This window comes from Thermobia domestica, chromosome 7 (assembly GCF_964235325.1).
Source record: "Thermobia domestica chromosome 7, izTheDome1.hap1.1, whole genome shotgun sequence".
NCBI lineage: Eukaryota > Metazoa > Arthropoda > Insecta > Zygentoma > Lepismatidae > Thermobia > Thermobia domestica.
The window spans coordinates 201,102,559-201,125,918 of record NC_137460.1 but is presented as its reverse complement, the minus strand read 5'-3'; the positions used below and the strand labels follow the sequence as shown (position 1 = coordinate 201,125,918).

General features: G+C 37.3%; 1 protein-coding gene across 2 annotated transcripts in view; it reads right to left on the bottom strand.

Annotated features, from left to right (window-relative positions):
- The window catches only part of Rab7 (RAS oncogene family member Rab7), a 61,555-nt gene that overhangs the window by 32,980 nt on the left and 5,215 nt on the right, over window positions 1–23,360 (bottom strand). For both annotated transcript variants that reach the window (XM_081765762.1, XM_081765763.1), the window contains exon 2: window positions 2,629–2,830. In XM_081765762.1, coding sequence (XP_081621888.1) covers window positions 2,629–2,808 — 180 coding nt within the window. In that variant the 5' untranslated portion in view covers window positions 2,809–2,830. The remainder of the gene's footprint in view (window positions 1–2,628; window positions 2,831–23,360) is intronic.

Sequence of the window (23,360 nt, the reverse complement as noted above, 5' to 3'; positions counted from 1 at the left end):
ATTTTGGTCACTTTCTCAAAAAGGGACATCAGATTCATCGTCCATGCACACTGGCGACGAAGACGAATCATCATCCTCACCACGATCAGCAATACAACGTTTCCCTCCTTTCCCGGCCATCTCAATCCCATCTACGTAACTGAGTACATTCGAAAAAACAAGGCTCTACAATAAGTTAAATTTTTGATTAGATGGCAGAATGAGTTTGACAACTCATCCTGCCATATGAAAAATTCATCAGTACTAAAACAAAGCAAATAAGCGTATTTTTGCGTTATGAACAGCCATGTATAGCTGAAAAAAAAGAAAGCATGCGTGTAAATGCGTCAAGAACGGCAAGGGGTTAAAACAATTTTCCAGGTTAGAAAAATGTTAGGTATATCATTGTCCTTCGGTATATCATTAAATACAATCGAATGGCCAACTTAAGAGAAACAAACATGTCTGTTCTTTCACTTTATGAAAACTGTGTCTACAATATATAATAAAGAATTCATCGTATTATTAGTCAGAAACTATTCAAATAAGACATATCTGCAGAAGCTCTAAAATTTTTGAAAGGTATCCAAATTAAGTCGATGGAATTCGTAACTCTGCGTTTAATTGGCTTCAACTTCAGACAAATCCTTCAAAAACTGATATCCTTGCGAAGGACATAGAGCGTACCTGCACCTCTATCTCTCAATTCACAGATACACACTGAAATGAAATGAAGTTCAAATCTTTTGCTTGACTTTCCATTGCCCTGTAGGTTAATGAAGCTAATGAGAAAATGCAAAAGACTGTGCACCACAAACTACTCATGAGGTGGAATCGAGACAGTGCGCCTTCACACCAAAAGTGAGCCCTTTATCACTGTGCCATAAAAATAAACTTGGCAGCATGGTCAAAAATGAAACAGTTGCTTTATAATTTGTTATAAATGACAATTTAAATATGCAGTCTTACCTTGTATCACGAAGTAGTTTATTTTAATTTCATAGTTTCAGTATGCGCTGAGTTTGTCGATGTCTTCTAATGGCAGATATCAGCGAACATTGAAACTACTACTTCGTGATAAAAATACAATTACATTGTGATACAAGGTAAGACTACATATTTTAGTAGATCTGTGTGCTTACACAGTGTGTGATCAATACCGTTACTCAACCAATTATGGAAGCAAATAAGTACTAGTTATTTAATTTTCACAGCACAAAATCCCAGTGCTGATTTCTCACGATCTACAAGTCACATTACCTAGTTCTTTCATAAAAACTGTCACGAGATTTTGACCGCAGTTTGACCATGCTGAGTATGAGTAAGTGCTGCCATCTGGATATTGTGGGCGAAATGGATCCCTGAGCTGTTCATTCTACGGTGAGACGCGTGACAGTGGGAACATGTAACAATGGATTGGGGCAACTACGAGAATCGTGTTGCACAAAAACGGATCTTCTTCACCCTGAACTCCCTGAAAATCAGGGAACGATTTGTCCACCGCATCATCCGGCGTTGTGTGAATGGACTATAGCGTAGTGGCAGAACGCTCACAGTGAGGACACGACAGGCAGTTAAAGCCGCAGTTGCAAGGATTCAGTGACATCCCATCAAGACTCAATTAGTGTTCCGAGAGATGTCTACTTCGCAACCAACCATGTTACGAGTGCTTAATATCAGGCCTGGAACCCAGAGCCTACTGACAACGTACGGGTCACTTCCAGATCCATGCATTACGCCACCAAAGTGGTGAAAGCCAAATGTCTCTCCAAACGTTACGCAGGAAATGGTCACAGGACAATCTTCTTTTCCTACGAGAAAGTGTTCACAGTTGATCAGACCTTTAATCCTCAAAATAACCATGTGTACGCATCATCATCAGTGCACGCCCTGTTGACCGTGTTTCCATCATATGCAAAGATCCCATCACCCAGCATCAGTCATAGTGTGGTGGGGTGTGAGCTTCAATGGCACAGCACGGTTCAACAAGAGATGGAGATATCGGCTACCGTGTACCAAACACAGTGTTAGAACCCTTGTGAACCTACATGTTCCCCAACCAACAGGATTTTACTCTCGCGTACAAGGCGCGGAAAACATAGGAATGGCTACGGAGCAGCATTCCAGACTTCATCTCCACGTCAGATTGGCTCTTTTGCAGCCCAGATCTGAATCCACTCGACTACAAACTGTAGTCAGTGCTTCAATCAATGGTCATGAAACACCCTAATGTGGACTCCCTGAAATGCGCCCTGGTGAAGGCAGCCAGTCACTTCTCCATCGATACTGTTCGTAATTCTCTTGACATATGTCCAGCCAGACTCCGGAGAGTATCCAGGCTTAAGGTGGACATTGTGAAAACTGATTGGTGCTCCTTATGCTCCATACTTCCATGTATCATCTTGCAAAAGGATATCTATATATCGACAGTATATGAAATAACTAGTTACACAATTGCTATTACCTAGTTCATTTCAACAATACGAAGAACAAAAGAGTCCCATTGAACTGATGGGGCTAAAACATAGTATAGAATTATTTGTTTAAGATATTTACACACATCTTACATCCTAAGAAATGACCCAAAAACATTTTACGACTACCTGTAAGTGTACTGCAAAATACAAACATTTAAAGAAGATAACTTACCTGCATAGTAACTATTCGGTCATCTACCATAACTTCTTTCGTAAGAAAGTCTGCTCCTATTGTGGCTTTATATTGATTGGAGAACTTCTTGTTGACATACTGGTTCATCAAAGAAGTCTTTCCAACGCCAGAATCTCCCAAGATTATAACTTTTAGCAACAACTTCTTCCGAGAGGCCATGATTTAACACTAAAAATAACTCCTGCAAAGATAAACAAAAATAACTTTTTGACTTCCAGAACACGAAAAAGTTTAAAAACAAAGCAAATTACTTGTTATATCTCTAGTCATAGATAAATCGTCAATAATCACTGAGAAATTCTAGATAACATTGGTGAAATTTTCACTCAAATTTTACTCAGTTCACAAGATCTGGAAAATTACACCTGTTTCATTTTCTTTCTAGTTATTTTGTGGGTAGAGAGACTGGAACAAGCACTAATCTAGCTGGACTTCTGAAGTTTTACTTAAAATATCCACATATTGTTTCTTTAAACAGGTGTCTGACAGCAATCGAAGCATTTGTAAAAAATCAACACACTTTTCAGCAACAATTTGGGGAATTCTCTACAGGCCGGTATATGCAATTCATGGACAGCGACTGCCTGTACCATAGTAAAAGCACTGACGTCTTTTATCTTCGGTAGAAGCAGTAAGCAGAGTTCGCGAAGTTCTTCCATGTAGGTAGAAGAAGTTCAACGGGCGTGCCCTGACAAAATGTCCGACTTCACTGTACAAGATGCGATTTATAAAACTTAAGGGATAACTTTTTGTTGTGGGGAAATATCCTTGTATCACACCATGGTGCTCGGTGTTTTATAAAAAGGTCAATATTTATAGATTAACACATATATTATGCATGAAATTTCAGTTGATGTTTATGAAGAAGACCTTCAGAAACCCAAGTTGGAACGATTGTAATTACAAACCTGGTTTTTACAAAAGGTCTTCAACTGCAATGGCTTGGGGAAGATAGGATTTACGGACATGCATTTGGTTCTGCGGCGCGAACATTCCTCAGAGCGAGTTAAATATACCTTTTGGAGTTATAGCTTGCCGAAAAAATGAATTTTAACCTGTCCATATCTCTAAAACTGTGTGGGATCTACCTTAGTCGAGTCAAGACTTCGCTTAGGAATTAATTTGTGCGCTATCCAAAAATGGATGTTTCAGAATCCTAAGGTATTCACACAACAATTTTTATAGAGGCAGTTTGACTACGGGTGTGTAGTTTGAAGTACTCACCAACTGCCTCTATAAAAATTGTTGCGGAAGTACAGCAAATTCTAAAACGTGAATATTTAGATAGGGCACATACTAGTTCCTAAATAAAGTCTTGACTCATCTACGGTAGGTCCCATAGTACTGGAGCTATGGACATTTAAAGTTCATTTTTTCAAGTTTTCGGCTGCAAATAACTCCGAAAGGAAGCATTTGTGCACCCAGGTTGGTCCATACTCTTTGTCTTATCTTGGTATCAGGAATCACCTCATAAATGTTGTAGTGTTGTTATGAAATACTATATATACACATATAATTGAAATCATGTATAAAAATTCAGGCTTAAGAAGTGTTTCTTGTAAGGACGGAAACGCACGAAAGCGTATCTAGTAAAACCGAACTTGCATCAGAAAGTATATTCCCTAAACTTGATTTTTTTCCACGCAGAGAACAGGCATCCTGCCAATATATGAGGTGGTATCAAAAAGTTTCTAGACTAGTTCTGTAATACGTCAACAGATGGCACAGCAAAGCTGCCCGGACAGGGAACGTCGACCTTTGTAAGTGTGCCAAGAGTCATCGTCCTGTGTACATTGGGAGCTGTGCAGCTGGTGCTATTCTGAGCATGTGCGTTACTACGTCTGCGAGTTCATCATGGACAGCAAGTTAGAAGAACAAGCGAACGTGAAATTCTGCGTAAAACTGGACAAATCCGCCACGGAGAGACTTGAAATGACTCGGCAAGTGTACGGCGATACTGCAATGGGTCGTTCGAGCTGTTTGGAGTAGAATGCTCGCCTCAAGAGCGGGAAAACACTGGAAGACGACGAGAAATCAAGACTACTTTCAACGAGAATAACACCCGAAAATATTGAAACTATTCGACAACTTGAGAATAAGGATCGTCGGAGAACAATCCACAAAATTACAGCCATAGGCAATCCTCGCGTGTGATTTGAAGATGCGCCGTGTTGCTACCAAGTTCGTCTCCAGGCTGTTGACCCAGGAACAGAAAGAACATTGCGTCGAAGCTTGCCAAGAACTGTCAGCAAGCAGTGGATGACCCGTCCTTCATGTCAAGAATTCAGTGATGAAACTTGGATGAACAGGTGGGATCCTGAGACAAAGCAACAGTCTTCACAGTGGAAAAACCCATCATCTCCAGAACCAAAAAGGCGAGGCAGGTCTGCAGCTTGATCAAGTGCATGCTCATTCGTCCCCAGGGAGATTAGCAGGGTTGGCAAAAACCATGGTTTTCATTTAATTTTTTTTTTTTTTTGGTTTAAATAATTTGCTCTATGTAATATCACATATGGACAAAAATAAGTTTGTTTCGCCTTGGTGTTATTATGCAACAACCAGGTTATGCTGAAAGGGGTCACATAAGCTTAAAGCGGAATCCAAACGGCTTTTCGGCTTACATCCGAGAGAAATTGTCCTCCTTTTGAACTCAAAACTGGGACTAATTGGGCATAAATGCGATACGTCTGCCGACTCATTCACGAAGGATTCCTGATAAAAATACGGCGTACTGATCTTTATATACTTGTTAATATAATTATCAAGAGTCATTTCAGAAGGACAAAAAAATAAACAGTTGCAGAAGTGAAACCATTGTACAGAATTACAAAATACTGCAGAGTCCAGAAGAACTAATTTAGTCCAAGTTAGTTCACTACGACTTTTATTAGTCCAAGTTAAAGAAATACGACGACTTAATGTGCATATCAGTTAGAAAAGTAAATAAAGACAGAGTGATTCCTTTCAAATAGTCCAGGGTGGTCCACACGACTGTCTCCGATTTAGTTTATTTTTTAAAATAAGAAACTACATACAAAATTATTAGACCCATAGTTTTTGTTTTTGCTGAAAAAAATTTTTCTTCGATATACGGCCTTCCAAAATGGCTGCCCTCCTCTCGGATTGCTCGAAAAACTGAAAAACATGTCAAATTAAAAATTTTATTGTAGAGGAACGAGTGTACTTAGTAACATAATCGCAATAGCAGGAAGAGTATAAAGTTGTATGTTTCGGTGGAGGGCCAAAATTAGTCTATTGGTCCAATAGGAATCGCGCAATTCACTCGCAATGTTGGAAACGTAGGTGATTTTTTTGCTTACTGTAATAGGACTTCTCATTGTTATTCACTAGTGCACTACAATATCATGTTACCAGTGAAAACAATTTTCATGATTGTAGAGAACACTAGGACGATGTTCACGACAGCGAATCACGTAATAAACTGTTTCGTGGTTGCAGCAGAACTTCTTGAACAAGTTCGAAATTGATGCGTGGAGTTACGAGAGGTTTTGCAATAATAAAAAATAAAATCATCTTTATTATTATTATTATTATTATTATTATTATTATTATTACAACTTGCACAGACGTAGTTTTTATTCGATATTTTGGTTTTACTAATGATGGCAAACATCAAGTGAAATTCACACTTAATGTTCCAAACTATCTAAAACGAACGAGATAAAACTTTTTAATGAAATACATGTAGGTTTTCGAAAACTGTGGTGATGTGGGGAAAATTGTGCTTCATGCGATGTTTACAATCATTAATGAATACTAAATATCAAATAAAAATCACGTAGTGTCATTTGGAAACAAAAGTTTTCACACACATAGCTCTGATTTAACCGAAATTTATATTTTATTATTCATTGTCGCGAGCTGATTTTGGGTCCCGAGTTGGAAACCCTGTAATTCGAAAACGAAGCGGAATTTGACTCATGTTTATCGGAACTTTTCTACTGGGTTTGATGTCAGGATTCATCTCTCAAAATTTTCATACTTCCTTTCAAATCGCCTTGTGTATAGGACGTAAATACCCGTAGGAAACATTTATATTCCAAGTACAAAAATCGAAATTTCAATAATTAATTGCGAATGTTGGGTGTTTTTTTTTTTTTTTTTGAGAAAATGGCGTCCAAACATGGCGTCTTAAATTTTCAGCTTTTCATCATGCTATAACATGGGATGTAATAATCTGAAACGCAAGTCCTTTACATTTCAAGAGAGCTTATGGAGTAGATTTCGATGTTAGAAGCAGATGGTTGATATTGTTCGTGAGGACAGAAAAAATATGTTTGAAGTTAGAAAAAAATCACCAAAGTTGGCAACACTGCGAGTGAACTGCGCGATTCCTATTGGACCAACAGACGAATTTTGGCCCTCCACCGAAACATACAACTTTATACTCTTCCTGCTATTGCGATAAAGTTACTAAGTACACTCGTTTATCTACAACAAAACTTTTAATTTGACAGGTTTTTCAGTTTTTCGAGCAATCCGAGAGGAGGGCAGCCATTTTGGAAGGCTGTATATCGAAGGATTTTTTTTTTCAGCAAAAAGAAAAAATATGGGTCTAATAATATTGCATGTAGATCCCATATATATATATATAAAAAATAAATGAAATCTGAGACTATGATGGGGACCAATTGTGGTTTGCCTGGACGATTTGAAATGGAATTGGTCGATAAAAATCATTTGAGTCCACTTTGGCTTGACCAATTTATACATAAATAGATACCAAAGATACTTCTGATTTCAATAAATGCCTCTCGTGAGGTTTGTATGACCCTCCTTCCAAAAAAGTACGGCACTTCGATGTATTTTATCAATAGTAAAATTATTAAAAGGAAACAACATTTAGAATTTTCTTCAATTGCAATTGCATAACAATAATAAACTAGAAAAAATCACAAAAGAAACATTCATAAACTTATATATATATATAAACAAAAGTTGCTTTCGTACTTTAATCTCTGAGTAATGAATGGGGAATTTAGGTCTGAATATAATACTATAATTTACGAGAGTGAAACGTCATGACTCACAAATGTGTGTTCAAGATTTTACGAACACTTACCCTTTTATGAACATTTTTGTTTTTTGGTTTAAACCAGTTTTTTCTTTTTTAAAAGAAACAGCCGGTTTAAACCAGCCAACCCTGGAGATTAGTGTCGAGACTTTTTGATAGCACCTCGCATATACAGATAACCTGAAAGGATTTTGATGTTTATTCATACAAATAGAAACCAGTATAAATGAAAATGAAATAATTCAGTTTAATATCCCACGTTTTGTCATTTAGGATACGGATGATTAAGGCAAGTCATGATGGAAGAATTGGAATGAAAATGTGGGAGGAAACGAAAGTACCTAAAAAAAACGGACACGATGTTGTCAATCACAAACTTACTTGGCCGGGAATCCATCCAGGAACCGTACGCACCAGCAGTAAGGGCTCAATTGCTGAGCTACCGTGCCCTCCTTCCCTAGTATAAATGGTTATCTTAAACCAGACAAAAATGTCACAGCACAATTTATCAATGAGCGACTAAAGGAACAAGATTAGAAGTGGCATATAAAGAAGAACGATATATTCTGATACACTTTCAGTTAACAAATTTACCTTAAAATACTTAAACATGATTATGTAGTAATGTAAGGATTATTTGAAGCACAAATATTCGCATTCGTTAGCCTCGTAAACAAAATTTTCTCTTCCATATACAATCAACTCTCAAACTCTACCTGTTCAACAGGCATTAACCTATCACATTTCACAGCACTAATCCTGAGAAGGTAATCAATCGCCCACACTTCTTTTAAGGTACATAGTTACTTTTACATAATTGTGTAAGTCCGGAAAATTTGAAACACATGAACATCAGAGATAACTGACCTCAGTATTTTTGGAAATAATATTGGTTACTTCATTTATTTATCCGTGAAGATAGATTTCCGGTTATTATTACTATCAATAACAATAATAATGAATTCCACAAAGAGCTGCCTGAGTATTTTTCATTGTGAAGTACCAGGTTCGAACCTAAGACTTCATACAAGTGGCGAAATGTTGGTATCTAGATATTTGAATAAAAGTAGTTCTCAATTAGAACAGACCTATTAACGGGTTGCAGAAAGGTGGCCTCTGACAGATAGCTACATATGTTGTAAATAGTTGTGGGCACAAAAACAGTTTTTCAGTTTTTAGGAGAATTTTCAAAAACCGGTTCCGGTTTTTTCAAAATTTGTTCTATTTCTGACCAGAATAGTGTTTCGTCGTTCGGAAACCGAATCTGTTTCCACAGAAATAGATTTATGTGTCTTCCAAAAGTTTTCACCGAAACCAGTTTCGGTAAAAACTGAACCGGTTCTTCGGCTTTAGGTTTTTGAAAATGAAATGAAATGAAATCTTTGAGTTTTACGTCCCACGGTTATGCCGGTTAGGCTAAAGGAGACGGTGATGATGAGAGATGAGTGAAATGGTGAAATGAAGAAAGTGGGAGGAAACGGGAGTACCCCGAGAAAACCCACGAGCACGGTGTTTGTCCACCACAAAGTTCACTTGGCGGGGGCTGGGATCGAACCCGGGACCCCAAGCACCAGAGGTGAACGCTCTACCACTGAGCCACCGCGCCCCCTTGGCTTTAGGTTTTTCTAGAAACCGGTTTCCGGTTTTTTATAAAAAGCGGTTTTGCCCACCCCTAGTTGTAAATAAAACGAGAGGGAGGATTGTTCGCCAATCACAGTAGTATTCTTTCACGCCGTTGCTAGGCAACGGTCATTGACCGCGCTGTTGCCGGTAGTTCAGACGACTTGTTAAACCTCAAGTTTGTCGCCAGAGATGCTGTCTCGGTTGCGGAGCCTCTGGCAACAGCGCCTCCAATACTCCACGTGCTCTACTCAACTGTCAGAAGTCACCTTTCCTTGCGCACACAATAGATTATGAACAGTTAAAACTAAGAATGGGCAAAACCGTTTTTTTTAATAAAAAACTGTTTCTAGAAAAATCGAAATCCGAAAAACCGACATTTCGGTTCTCTACAAAACCTGGTTTGGTTTCTCACCAGAGTAGTTTCGTAGTTCTCTGAAAATCGGATCCGTTTACAACAGAAGCAGTTAAACATATCCCGGTTTATGCAAAGTCGTTTTGAAGTATGATTAGCGCCATACTAAAAGCTTAACTACTGCAGGAAACATGCTAGTTGAATTCTTTAGTATGGTGGAGAAAGCGAAGTGGTTTTGGAGAAAAGTTTTTTTTTTTTTTTTTTTTTTTTGAAAATTTACAAAAACTGGTTTTGGGGCCCACCACTAGTTAAGACTGGTCTTTCTCAGAAAGAATTCAATTAACTGAATTTTGACAGATGAAGCTGATTAATTGAGCGATATATGATATTACGATTAACAAATAAAAAGTGTAGCTTTGGAGAACTGAGTATAGACATACGAGACTTGCCTTACAAATTAAGGCCTGACCAGGAAACCCCCGAGACAACTGCACGCTGCACCTACGACTTCCGTATATTTTGTGGATATTTTGAAACTTTTTTCTGTCGGGATTGAAAGTCAGCAAGCTGGGCGTTTCACCTGATATTGAGAAATGTACAATCCGCGGCAAAAAACCTGCAACATGAGCATATAAGTTTATTGTTAAATGACGAAGTATTTTGCTCCAAAATAAGTGTGCACGGGAGGAGGCTGAGGTTTATCCTGGCGTGATTCGTTCCACTTAGACGTTATGTTCATTCCCTGTTCTGTTAGGCGTAGTTTCACAATAAACTTACATCCTCATGTTGCAGGTTTTTTGCCGCGGATTGTACAAAAGTAAGGGGCATCGTACCAAACTTTCTCGCTTTCATTTCTTAAATTAAAACAATACCAACAAAATTCCGGAAAACGTTTTCGAAAAAAATTCACACAAATACGCGTGATCGGAAACCGAACCAAAGTGATTCACACAAATTTGCGGAACAGTCTTCATAGCATGACAATATCTTTATGTAACTGCACAAGAAACATTTTAAGATCTGACCATTAGACGACGACACAGTTTATCTGTAAGTAACATAACTCTGAAAAGCTTCAATTTCATTTCTTGTGATGTATGGTTGAGGCTTCTTCTTTCCAGCCAAATATAAAGTTACTTTTCCTCTCATTTCAGTGAGCTATTAACTTAATCTAATAACCATGTTTGAAATAAAAATATATACTACGCAAATTTTGTAGTACGTTTGTAGTTAGAAGTTAGTTTCTATTAGAGAGAATGTTAGAAGTAAACAAACAAGTATATTTTTCTTATGCAATGAGAAAAAGGTCTCACACATTCTAATAATAAATGGCAAACGTCTGTCTGTGTGTCATGCTAATGGAAGCTGCTTGGCTAATGGATCATATTATGCGTTAAAATGTGAGTCAATTTGTCCATTTAAAAACTATTGTAACGATTTAATTGCATCTTACAAAGTGTATTCCTCAATTTTATCATTTCAAAAAATAAATAAATTTGATAATTTGAACAAGTTAGGGCTTTTAATAAGGCGCGATTTTAACCTACAGTGTCCAACGGGTCAAAGGCTGGGACGGGACAACTAGTTTTGACTGAACTCGCAAATACGACTAATGTGCGAAAACATTCAATTTATTGTATAATATCCGATTCTGAAATTAAATGGAATTTTTAGTTTTACGTCCCACGTTTATGCCCTGTAATTTAAAGAAGACGGACGATTAATGGATGTGAATAATTATTAAATACAGTAATTCGTGAAATGATCATGTGAGAACTCTGTGAGGACACCGCGTGGCCAGATATCGAACCACAACAATCGTCCCCATGGTGCGCGCTCTGCCATTGAGCCTATGAAATAATTCATGGAATAATACTGTACGAGGAAAGGGAGAATGCTGGCAGAACAGACTGCGCGGCAGGGTATCGAACCAGGGATCCCTTACACCAGAGATGAGCGCTCTCCCACTGTGCCTTCCGAACTGCAATACGTGATCATTAATATAAGACAATGGGTTGTCTAAGTACAACAGGAGGAACGATTGATCAATGATAGAGTGAGTACCTCTAGTGCAAGGGATTCCTAGTTCGATCCCAAGGTTATATGAGTTTGTGATAGACAACATAGTGTCTGTTTTGTAGTTTCCTCCCATATTCTCATTCCACCAGTTATCCTCCTTTAACGTAAAGGGCATAACAGCGGACTCGTAGCGTCCCTTTCGGCTGGAAGGTAGGCCTATATGGGACCTAGATTTACAGATTAACGTGGGATCCGACCCTATGAGCTCTCACAGGAAATCCAACCTGGGATTCCCGCGCCAAAGATGTGCACGCTAACCATAACGGAGCCCTACATGATATATTGTGCAACACGCGGATATGTATTCTGAATAACTGAGAATCAACATCCAGTGTAAAAATGTGCTTAGTCAGGAAGCGAACTGGGTACTTAAGCATTTAGAACATCAACAGGGTAAGCCGGAAACCCGGGTTCAATTCCGGTGCAATTCTCAATATTTGTGTCTTAATTTCATTTAAATGACAGCGGCTTTCAAAATTGTTCCAGAAATTTACCTTACCTCTTGGTTTGCTTTGAGAGGATGTTACATGACCACGGTTTACTTCAGGGTATTATTTTGGTATCTGTTTAAGTATGAGAAAATATATAATGGACAGATCGCTGAGAAAATCGACTCTCATACTACCCTATTATCATTTGAATAATATAACGCTTTTGACATAAAAAGAAAGTGAAAAAAATCTATGAAACAGCTAAGTGTTATCTGAGACTTATCTTTTTGTAATAAGAAAGAAAACTATAAATATGTCAACATAGACGCTCGTGACACAGTTAATCTGTTTCTACAAGTCAACTTCACGTGTTGTCTAACATCATGACGCAGCTATGAATCAACTGGACCTGGCTCCTTGCCAGGCAATGCTGAAAGCTTGATAGTGAGAGTGAGATCAGTTTTACGTCATATATTCTTTGAATTTCACAGAGGAATAACAGTATATGGATACACACGCATAAAGATTCCAAAATCTTCATACGAAACGACATTCACACCATCTACAAGATTCATTATATTTTTCAGTTTTTACTAACTACTCCCGATTAGTTGCCTTTCCTAAAAGTTTGGTCCGCTACGTGTAATAAACGAAATAATGGACGAGAGATTGGTGTCACATAATTAACATTTACGTAAGAGAAAACAATAATTTAGATAAATAAATAAATAGTAAAAATCTGTAACCAAATCGATCACGACTAATTACCTCCAACAAAATAAATAGTTCAGGATAGGCCTGTCTACTAAGATGTGCAATACAAACATATTTAGCATAATAAACAGAAAACAGCGATTCTCAACCTATGGTCCGCGCACCCTTGTGGATCCTTAAACTATAGTCGGGGATTCGCACATCAAACCAAATTTTGTTTACCTTCATTATGAAAAGTAATCATGCTGTGAAATATAACAACTTTATAAAAATTAATTAAGCTGGCTTTGGCATCTTTGTAATGTAAGCACTAAACCTAAGTTGTAACAATTTGTGTAGTAAAAAATAAATAGGTTATGTACATGAAAACATTTTCTTCTGTTAAAGAAATGGTTATAGGGCCGGCAAAATACATATCAAATCAAAGGGGTTGTCGAAATCACGAAGTTTGAGAACCACTGTATTAGAATATCTATGCACTCAGAGTTCGTGTATTTTAACAATATATTCGCTAAACTTTCCATATTTTTTTCAAAGCAAACACAATAGGCATGTTAAGTACACTACCTAAAATGCAGGTCCCTAACTTTCCTGTACCCGCTGCCGCACCATTCTATACCTTTTTCTACTTTATGTGCATTATTAAATGTAAGGCAACATTGGTGATACCTTATGAAAACGTTCTCTAACAGTTTAAAGTATCGAATTGTTTATTAACGTTTACCGTCTTTCCTTTTTCAGGACCGAGGCCATGAAGACGTGGACCTACGGTTTAAGGTGGAATCCGAACCACTGTAATGCGTTCCATGCTATCCCACCGGGAATCAAACACGGCAATTCATGCGCCAAAGGCCCGCCCGCGCGGTAGCCATGAGACCAGTAGGGGAGGGTAAACAGCTTAAAGTACATAATTATAAATCTCTCTCTCTATCTTAACTATATATAAAACTACATGAGCTGACATAAATTATTGAGCACTTCCTATCGGGCTACAATGATTCAATTTGGCATGATCGTAGCTTTCCGGAACTAAGCGACAGGAAAATTGCCAAAAGTGAATATTTTTAATTTTTAGGGGTTCTAAAGAGGGGAAGAAAAATTTCCCCCATGCTATTTAAATTTGCTTTTTCTGGACCTATAGTCTCATGTGTTAGATACTTAGAATTGGAATAAAAACTTGAAATTCGATATGCTTGCACGTTTTTGTTATCACTACCTAAGTAAATCAGTAAAAATAAAAAATAAAAATCCAACGTTAGAGTGTTTTTATAGGGAACTGAAAAATCTTTCCCATGTTATTTATATGGAACACCTTTTACACCTCCAAATTATTGAGCACTTCCTGTAGGGCTACAATGATTAAATTTGGCATGATTGTAGCTTTTCGGGACAAACCCACAGGGAAATTGGCAAAAGTGAATATTTTTTACTTTATGGGGATCTAAAGAGGGGATGAAGAATTCCCCTATGTTAATAAAATGGGCCTTTTTCTGGACCTATAATCTCATGTTTTAGTTACTTAGAATTAGAAAACAAACTTGAAATTCGGTATGCTTGCACGTTGTCGTTAGCGTTACCTAAGTGAATCATCAGAAATAAAAATTTCCAACGGTAGAGTGGTTTTATGGGGAACTGAAAAATCTTTCCCATGTTATTTATATGGAACGTCTTCTACACCACAAAACGCCTGTTTAGGCACTTCCGGCAGGATTAGAATAATGAAATTTGGCATGATTGTAGCCTTCGAGGACTAACCTACAGGAAAATTGCCAAAAGTGAATATTTTTAATTTTTGGGGATCCAAAAGGGGATGAAGAAATTTCCATACTATTTAAATAGGCGTTATGCTGAGATACAAAATCTTATCTTTTAGATAGTTGAAATAAGAAAAGAAACGATATAATTGTGGGATTAAGGGGTGTGAGGCCGTAGGCCGAACAAAGACAGTGTGTGGGGGCGAAGCCCCAGGATGGACAGATTCAGGAAATATGAAAGGCAAGTTCATGAAACTCACTGTTGATTGAAAGGCCGATAGATAAGAAGTGCGAGGCAGCAGGCCGAGGAGATACGGGGGTCTGGGTGCTCCGCCCCCAGCTAGCGAAAGGCTGCTATATATATATATATATATATATATATATATATATACAGGATGTCTTACCTAACTTTGCGACCTCAAATATTTCCGAAATGACAAAAAATTTGACAAATCTAGTTTCGCAAGAATGTACTCATTCCAGGGACCTATGAAATTCTCTAAACAACAAGTGACCCCAGAGGTCCCATCATAGGGCCCCAGAGGGCCAACTCAAAATTTTCAAACAGAAACCCCGTATTTTTATTGCAGATTCTGATTCTATGATCAAAACTAGGCAACTTTAACTTGAAGCACTTTTTCGTTAGTTTAATAGATGGCGCTGTAATCGCAAAAAATTATATCGTATGTACGCCCCCTAATTTTGCGACATCAAATATTTCCGAAATAACAAAAAATAAAACAAATCTAGTTACGTAAGAATGTACACATGTTAAGGGCCTATAAAATTCTGTAAACAGCAAGTGCCCCCAGTGGTCCCATCATAGGGTCCAAGGGGCCAATTCGAAAATTTCAAATGGAAACCCCCTATTTTTATTGCAGATTCTGATCCTACGATCAACACTAAACAACTTTTACTTGAAGCACTTTTTCGTTAATCTAATAAATGGCGCTGTAATTGCATAAAAACGAATATCATCGTATGAATGTCTCCTATCTCTACGACCTAAAATATTTCCGAAATGACAAAAATGTGACAAATCTAGTTACAGAACAATGTGGTACCTATGTCAGAGACCCTATAAAATTTTGTGAACAATAAGTGCCCCCAGGAGTCCCATCATAGGGCCCCGGATGCCAACTTGAAAGTTTTAAATGCAAACCCTTATTTTTATTGCAGATTCTGATTCTGCGTTCGAAAATAAAGAACTTTTAGTTGAAGCACATTTGCGTTATTCTACTAGCTGGAGCTGTAATAGGAAAAATAATTGAATATCATCGTACGCTTGTACGTCACCCAAGGCTAGTGATAATCTAAATACCCGAGAAATACACTTGCAATTTAAGTAAGTGTCCAATCATTTTAAAAGATCTATTCAACTAACATAAAATAAAGTTAGCTTCATTTTCCCAAAATTCCAAACAGAAATCCTCTCCATTAATGCAGATTCGGAAACTAGATAACACACAAATCGCAAAAATAATAATATCGTTGTACCTGAGGTTGATAAATGAAAAGCTGGTTCAAGAACTGTACATGCTGTATTATGTTGTTGGTAAGACTTGCAAAAAAAGAACACAAGTTTGTGATAGTAATATTCTCCAAGAATTGACAGTTTTTTCTGTAAGCTTGTGGACACTATGAAAATTGATTTACTCTAGCTCTCCATTGGGACATGAAATTTTAATTAATAATCAGACATAGTTCAAAAGAGAATTAAGTGATTCATTTTTGCCATGTTTATGTAGATATGTATAATGCGATCTGATTTGAATATAGACCATGTGATTTTACCTGAGAGATAAAATTGAGAGTGAACACGTAAGGTTGATCGGTGGATGTATTAAAGTTTAAAAGGACATCATTATTTTGTTGTTATGGTTATGTACATGTGTATAATTACGATTTAATTTGAAACTGCATATAATTCCATTTGAGAAGTAGAAGTAAATATGAACATGTAAAGTGCATCGGTAGATCTAAGAGAGCAAATGGGCTCTTATAAATTTAGTGGAACAAATAACATTTGACCATAAGACACATATGTGTCACCCCTATGTCATGTTCTGTAAATACTTACGGTTGATTGTAAGTTACGGTCCAGCAACGTAGAAGCCATACTACGTGGCTGGTAAAGCTGATGTGTAGTTAAGCATTCCGTAACTAGGGTAACAGTAAATTTGGATAGCAGGAAACGAAGACAGGACAACGTTTTTTTTTTTATTCTCTACTTTCAGGTGAAAAGGAATTTTCAACGAAGTTAGGGTTATGTTAAATCCAAGTGTATCAGTCACCCCTCCCTAACAATTTAACTAAACTTTGAGAACGTATTTAAGGAGATGGATTTCCTGCCTCTGGAATGTAAAAAATTGTGTGCCAAGAATTATAGTATCAATCTGATGTATATTGAATTACAAACTGCACTCATATTGAGCAGCTTTGACAAGGAACATAACACGCATGTGTTTATAAACAAAAAATAATTTTTGAGTTTTCTCTAATTTAACATAAGCTGCATGTCATTGTGACTAAACAAACTTGAGTTACTAACCTTTGAAATTGAAAAGATCATTTAAATAGCCCTGGACATCAATTAAGTCTATCCAGGTTTTGTAAATTTGTTTTCCTGTGAAATCTCCTTTGTCATTTGTGCTTTTACGTACTAGTGAAATAATGATTTTATTTAATATGTCCATGTCACGTAATATTTAATGAACATATTGGTCTACTTGACCTTTACAACTCTAGGGAAGATGTTTCTTGTTGCAAAACACAAAATCTTTCCTTTCCATATAGTAACTGTCTACCATGGTCGCATAGAAATGTAAATGAAAGCAATTTTGTTTTATGCTAGGCCATTTTAAAATATTGGTCACATATTTTGTGCTTTTTAATTGCGTGTATTTCTCGAGTTATTTAGTTTATCATCAATCCCAGGTAGCGTACGATGATATTTCTTTTGTTTTTATCATTACAGCGCCATCTAGGCGGGTAACGAAATGTACTCCAGGTAAAATTTGAGTATTTTCGATCCCAAATTCGAGTCTGCAACAAAATACAGAGTTTCCATTTAATAATTTCAAGTGGGTCCCTGGGGCCCCATGATGGCACTTGTTTACAGAATTTTATAGGCTCCTGACATGTGTACATTCTTACCTAAATAGATTTGTCACATTTTTTGTTATTTCAGGTCGCAAAGTTAGGTGGACGCACGTACGATATTTTTTTTTTTTTTGCGATTACAGCGCCATCTAATAATGAAAAAGTGCTTCAAGTAAAAGTTGCTTAGTTTTGATCGCAGAATCACCATCTGCACTAAAAATAGGGCGTTTTCATTTGAAATTTTCAATTTGGCCCGTGGGGCCCTATGATGGGACCCTTTGGAGCACTTGTAGTTTACACAATTGTATAGGCCCTTAACATGTGTACATTCGTACATAAGTATTACGCTTTTTGTTATTTCGGAAATATTTGAGGTCGCAAAGTTTGGGGACGTATGTACGATGATATTCATTGTTTTACGATTAGAGCGCCATCTATTAGAATAAGGAAAAAGTGCTTGAAGTAAAAATTGCTTAGTTCTGATCGTAGAATCAGAATTTGCAATAAAAATACGGGGTTTCCATTTGAAATTTTCGAGTTGGCTCCTGGGGCCCTATGATGGGACCCCTGGGGGCACTTGTTGTTTACAGAATTTTATAGGCCCCTGGCATGAGTACATTCTTGCGAAACTAGATTTGTCAATTTTTTTGTCATTTCGGAAATATTTGAGGTCGCAAAGTTAGGTGAGACACCCTGTATATATATACATTCATCTTGAAACGCTTTTTTAATTTGACTTTTAAATTATGAGAGAAAATTCAATGAAATTTTGTAACATGCAAATAGCACCAGGAAATATTGTTCGATATATTCCGCAATACTGCCCGATCAGCGGTGTTGTGAATCCAACAAAGTATGCGCATGCACACACACACACACACACACACACACACACATATATATATATATATATATATATATATATATGTAGACTGAATATAAAATCAGTGCTAAGCGCCAAAAATGGAAAAGTTCGGTTTAATGTAAAAACGTGGAATATGTGCCTAACACTACTCAGTGAAACACTGGATATCTAGTATTCACTGTGGAAGCAGTTCAAATAATCCCCAGAGGAATGCGCGTGCCTCTATATACCATCAGTTCTGAAGTAACATCTAGACTATTTACTCAATATTTTCGTTTACGCCGAAATAGTTTGTCTTTGTGCAGCCTGGGGACCATATGAATGGACCGAGAGTTACCAACTTTGGGTCACGAGTACCTTGGCCCAGGCCCCAGACCAAGACAAAGCGTTTTTTTTTTTCAAAATTTTGAACCAGGGGGACTTAGGGCGGAGCTTTTACCAGGACATGTAAAAGTAGTAGAAAATGACCGATTAAGTGTTGAATTCATGATTTTCGCGGTTGCTGAGAACAATGGTGAAACTCCCATCGCATTAACTTCCAAATCACCCCATTCGGCTGCGGACGTAGGGTTACAGGGGAGGGGACCGAAACATGTAAAAATAATAAAAAATGACCGATATTAGTGACAAATCCATAGTTTTCGCGGTCGCTGAGATCAATGGTGAGATTTCCATTAGTGATGACTTTCAAATTCAGCTACTGTTCTATGCGGGCCGGGGTTCATCTGCGAGGAGGCTTACCGAGACATGTAAAAATAATCCAAAATGACCGTCATTAGTGCCAAATCCATAGTTTTTGCGGTCGCTGAAATGAACGGTGATACTCCCACAGGCGTTGACTTCCAAAGACAGCCCCCATGCGAAGAATGAGTATTTCGCTGGTCTAAAATAAATAAAATAGCGAGTTTGTGTGTTGGTTTGTCTGTGTGCGGCCTGGGACCAGGTAAGTGGACTGAGAGTTACCAAAATTTGGACAGGTACCTTGGCCCTGGCCCTAGACCAAGGCGAAGCGTTTTTCTTTTTTAAATCGAACCAGGGGGGTCTCAGAGGGGGTTTACCGGGACATTTAAAAGTAGTAGAAAATGACCAATAATAGTGTCGCGGTCGCTGAGATCAATGGTGAAACTCTGATTGCATTAACTTCCAAATCACCCCATTCGGTTGCGGGCCGGGGTTAACGGGGGGGAGGGAGGGGTCGGATACCGTGGCATGTAAAATAATTCAAAATTACCCACATTAGTGTCAAATGCATAGTTTTGGCGGTCGCTGAAATCAATGGTGAGACTTCCATTAGCGACGATTTTCAACTTTAGCCACCACTGGATGCGGGCCGGGGTTCAGCGAGGGGCAGGTTACCGATACATGTAAAAATAATCCAAAATGGGCGATATTAGTGTCAAATCCATAGCTTTCGCGGTCGCTGAGATAAATGGACACACTCCCACAGGCATTAACTTCCAAATACGGCCCCCATGCGAAGAAATGGTATTTTCAGCTAGTATATATATACTAGCCCAACGTCATGTTAGAACATTCCAAATCTACATGGTTAATAAAACATTTCAAATTTACATGGTTATTATGATACTCTAAATAACTTAAGAGTATCATTCTTATTATTCAGTGCTATATACTAAGGAAATTACAGCATCACAAACATGTAAATTTTGGAGGCTTCTACAAAAGTAATAATGCAAGAAACGAACTTGTCAATGCACTTCGAAAGTATCATAATGTCGAATACTATGACCATGATATGACGTACTTCTAACAAATAAGAATGACGTTACAAGATTGAAAATTTTACATTGGTCAATCGGTTTTCTCTCGAGAAAGTGCTTTGGTAAGTATCACATAAGACTTCCAATAAATGTAAAGATCATATGGGCGTTTACAGCAATTTGATATCTCAACTCATTCCTGAGGTATGAAAAACTGGTAGAGATTGAAACTGCTTAAAAATGTGTCTGATTTGTTTTAAAAATATTACTTTTGTCTGTTTCTATAACATTACAGCAATAGTTTTTGGTAGTTGTAATTACAAGTTTTCGCAATCCCACAATGTGAAGCAACGTTGCAAACTTTACCAATGTTCTTTGTGAGATATATAATTGCTGTAAACGGCCTTATGATCTTCACCTTTATTGGAAACCATCAACGGGACTTTTTCGATATATATATATATATATATATATATATATAGTCTTGTAACTTTATTCCCACTTATTAGAAATACATCTTATAATGGTAATCGTATTCCACTCTTGGGTACTTTTGATGTGCATCAACGGCTGCGTCACACTGTCGTAGGCGCCTCTAGAATTTGGATGTATACAAATATTTGTGATGCTATAGCGTCCTCCGTTTGTAACACTGCATAATAAATGTGTAATTGTAAGTTTTCGTTTTAACATATAGATTTGAAATATGTAAAGTAAATTGATGTAGTACCATTTAAAAAATATAATTCTTATGTTGGATTTGGAACACAGTTAATCAGGTGGTCTTGCGAAGTATGTCAATCAATGTATCCTTATTGACAGTTGCACTCTACAAAATTTCATCGCATTTCATCTCTTACTTTACAAGAGTTACAAGGTCATTTCAAGACAAATGGTTCCTTTATACATCACTGGTGCCTTGTAAGAAAATGACTATGGTCTGGCAGTGCAAAGACGGTTTAATACGAAATAAGAAATAACTCTACCGGTCGTTTATTATAATAAAAGTAAGTGAACTAAATCCTATACAAAGCATAAATACAGAAAAAACATTGCGTTGTGTTGTGCCTTTTGTGTTCTATGTTGATTAGTATTTCTTCTGGGATCATTCGACTTAAGTGAGTAAAGCAACAAAAAGGCCAACCTACCAATTATTTCTTAGATTTCGATTTAATAGAAATGAACTAGGCTAAATCGAAATCAAAACTAAGCCAGGCTTTTAGCACACAAGACAAATAATCAATTACATGGTAGTGAAGCGGTTGTAATATTTTGTAAGTAGAAAATAATTAATTGTGAATGACAACTGAAGCTTCAGAATGATTTATAGAAAGCTGATTTCTTCCACTTTATCAAAGAGTTTAGAATATTATTATCTTTGCTATATGGAAACGTGATAAACCAAGAAACTTGTCTTTGCCCGTACTAACATCACGGAATAGTTCAAATTCATTTATTTGATCATGTGTTATGCTTGCAAATCACATTTTTAAAGCAGGAAATACCTCCAAGGGTGGAAAACAAAATCATAAATGCAGCACAAAAACACGAAAACATTGGTAGTAATTCGAAACTAATTACTTTTCAGGGTGCTCCTAACGTCATTACGGAAATTATTTCTTGCGACTATAAATACGACTGAAGGCTATAGCCTAGTGTCCTCAGTGGGGATTTCCTTCGCTTTTCTCTCCTCACCAGATGAATACCGAAATGATATCCTTAGTGACTTAGAATGACTTTTTATAGTATTCTTTCCCCGTTCCCTCCATTATTCTTTCCTGGATAAAATTCCCACTATAACTTTAAATTTGTTGATAAATAACGGTTATGTACTGAAGCTACATAGTCACATTACAGTATCGTGATAAAGATCGACGTATGAATTCATTTAATAATGGAATACGCCAACCATTGGAATGCTGGTTGATTAAGGGAACACGACTAAATTGGCGCAAAAATTAACACTTGGTCACAGGTGTAATGCTAAAACCTTGAATCAGAACTGTTTTACAAACTGCCAGCACAACACCCAATTAATTCTTCCGATCATAACTGGATAAACAGCACATGTCTAATGGAAATATAAGTGGTCAGAAATTGAAATATGAGTGGTCAGAAGTCATTTGTGCTCACACTCCCACTATTTCTTAGATATTTGGATTTTCTTTCAAGTCTAGACTCGCAATACGAACCAGATGAGGGTAGGTTAACTTTCGTTCCACGGACTTTTTCGCTCTATAGTACTTATATTTTGGATCATTCCATGACAAAGAGACCAATTTCGAAAAGGGTCCTACATCTACCATTTACAAAGTTAATGAAATTTGATGCGAAAGTCTGTAATTGTTATATGCCAGATTGTAGATCAATATCTGTTATGGTTGCAATGACATGACCTTTGAAAGAGAAGCATCTTCCCTTCGCTCTGGTGCAAAGATGCTAAGTTTGCCCAGCATTTTTGGAAGTTTTAGTAAATATAAATACCTGAATTTTTGCACACTTGGACAACTTCTGACAGTGATTCTGAAAATATTACAATTAGCGATTTAAAGTGTGTCAACTTTAATCTTTTACGATATGAAATCACTAGTACTAAGCTTTACAATTCAACAAATTGGTGAACTTCGGAAACACACATATGAATAAAGGTAGGTTGAACGGAGCACAAGGACCAGTGACGAATATGGAAATCCTTCCCAGTTCTCATGTTTTTATCTGAAGAAAGAAAAATGCGAAACACCAACACCACGTATGATTCTCAGCTGTGAGGGAGGGAATCCCATTTTCAAATAATTCCACGAAGGTCCAGGTCCACCGAAGTCTCAACATTCGACGGACAATTAACGAAAAATTAGCGGAACAAATTTTGTTCCTTACCAATGTCAACGGTCAGACGAAGACTTGCACCTGGAAGTGCCCCTTCGGAACACTATTCCGAAGAAAGTTTTTACTATAAGGTGTATAATGGGCAAGCTTATGTTCCCGTTATCCCAGGCTTATCACACCAGATTATCGAATGCCAGACTTTCTTTCAG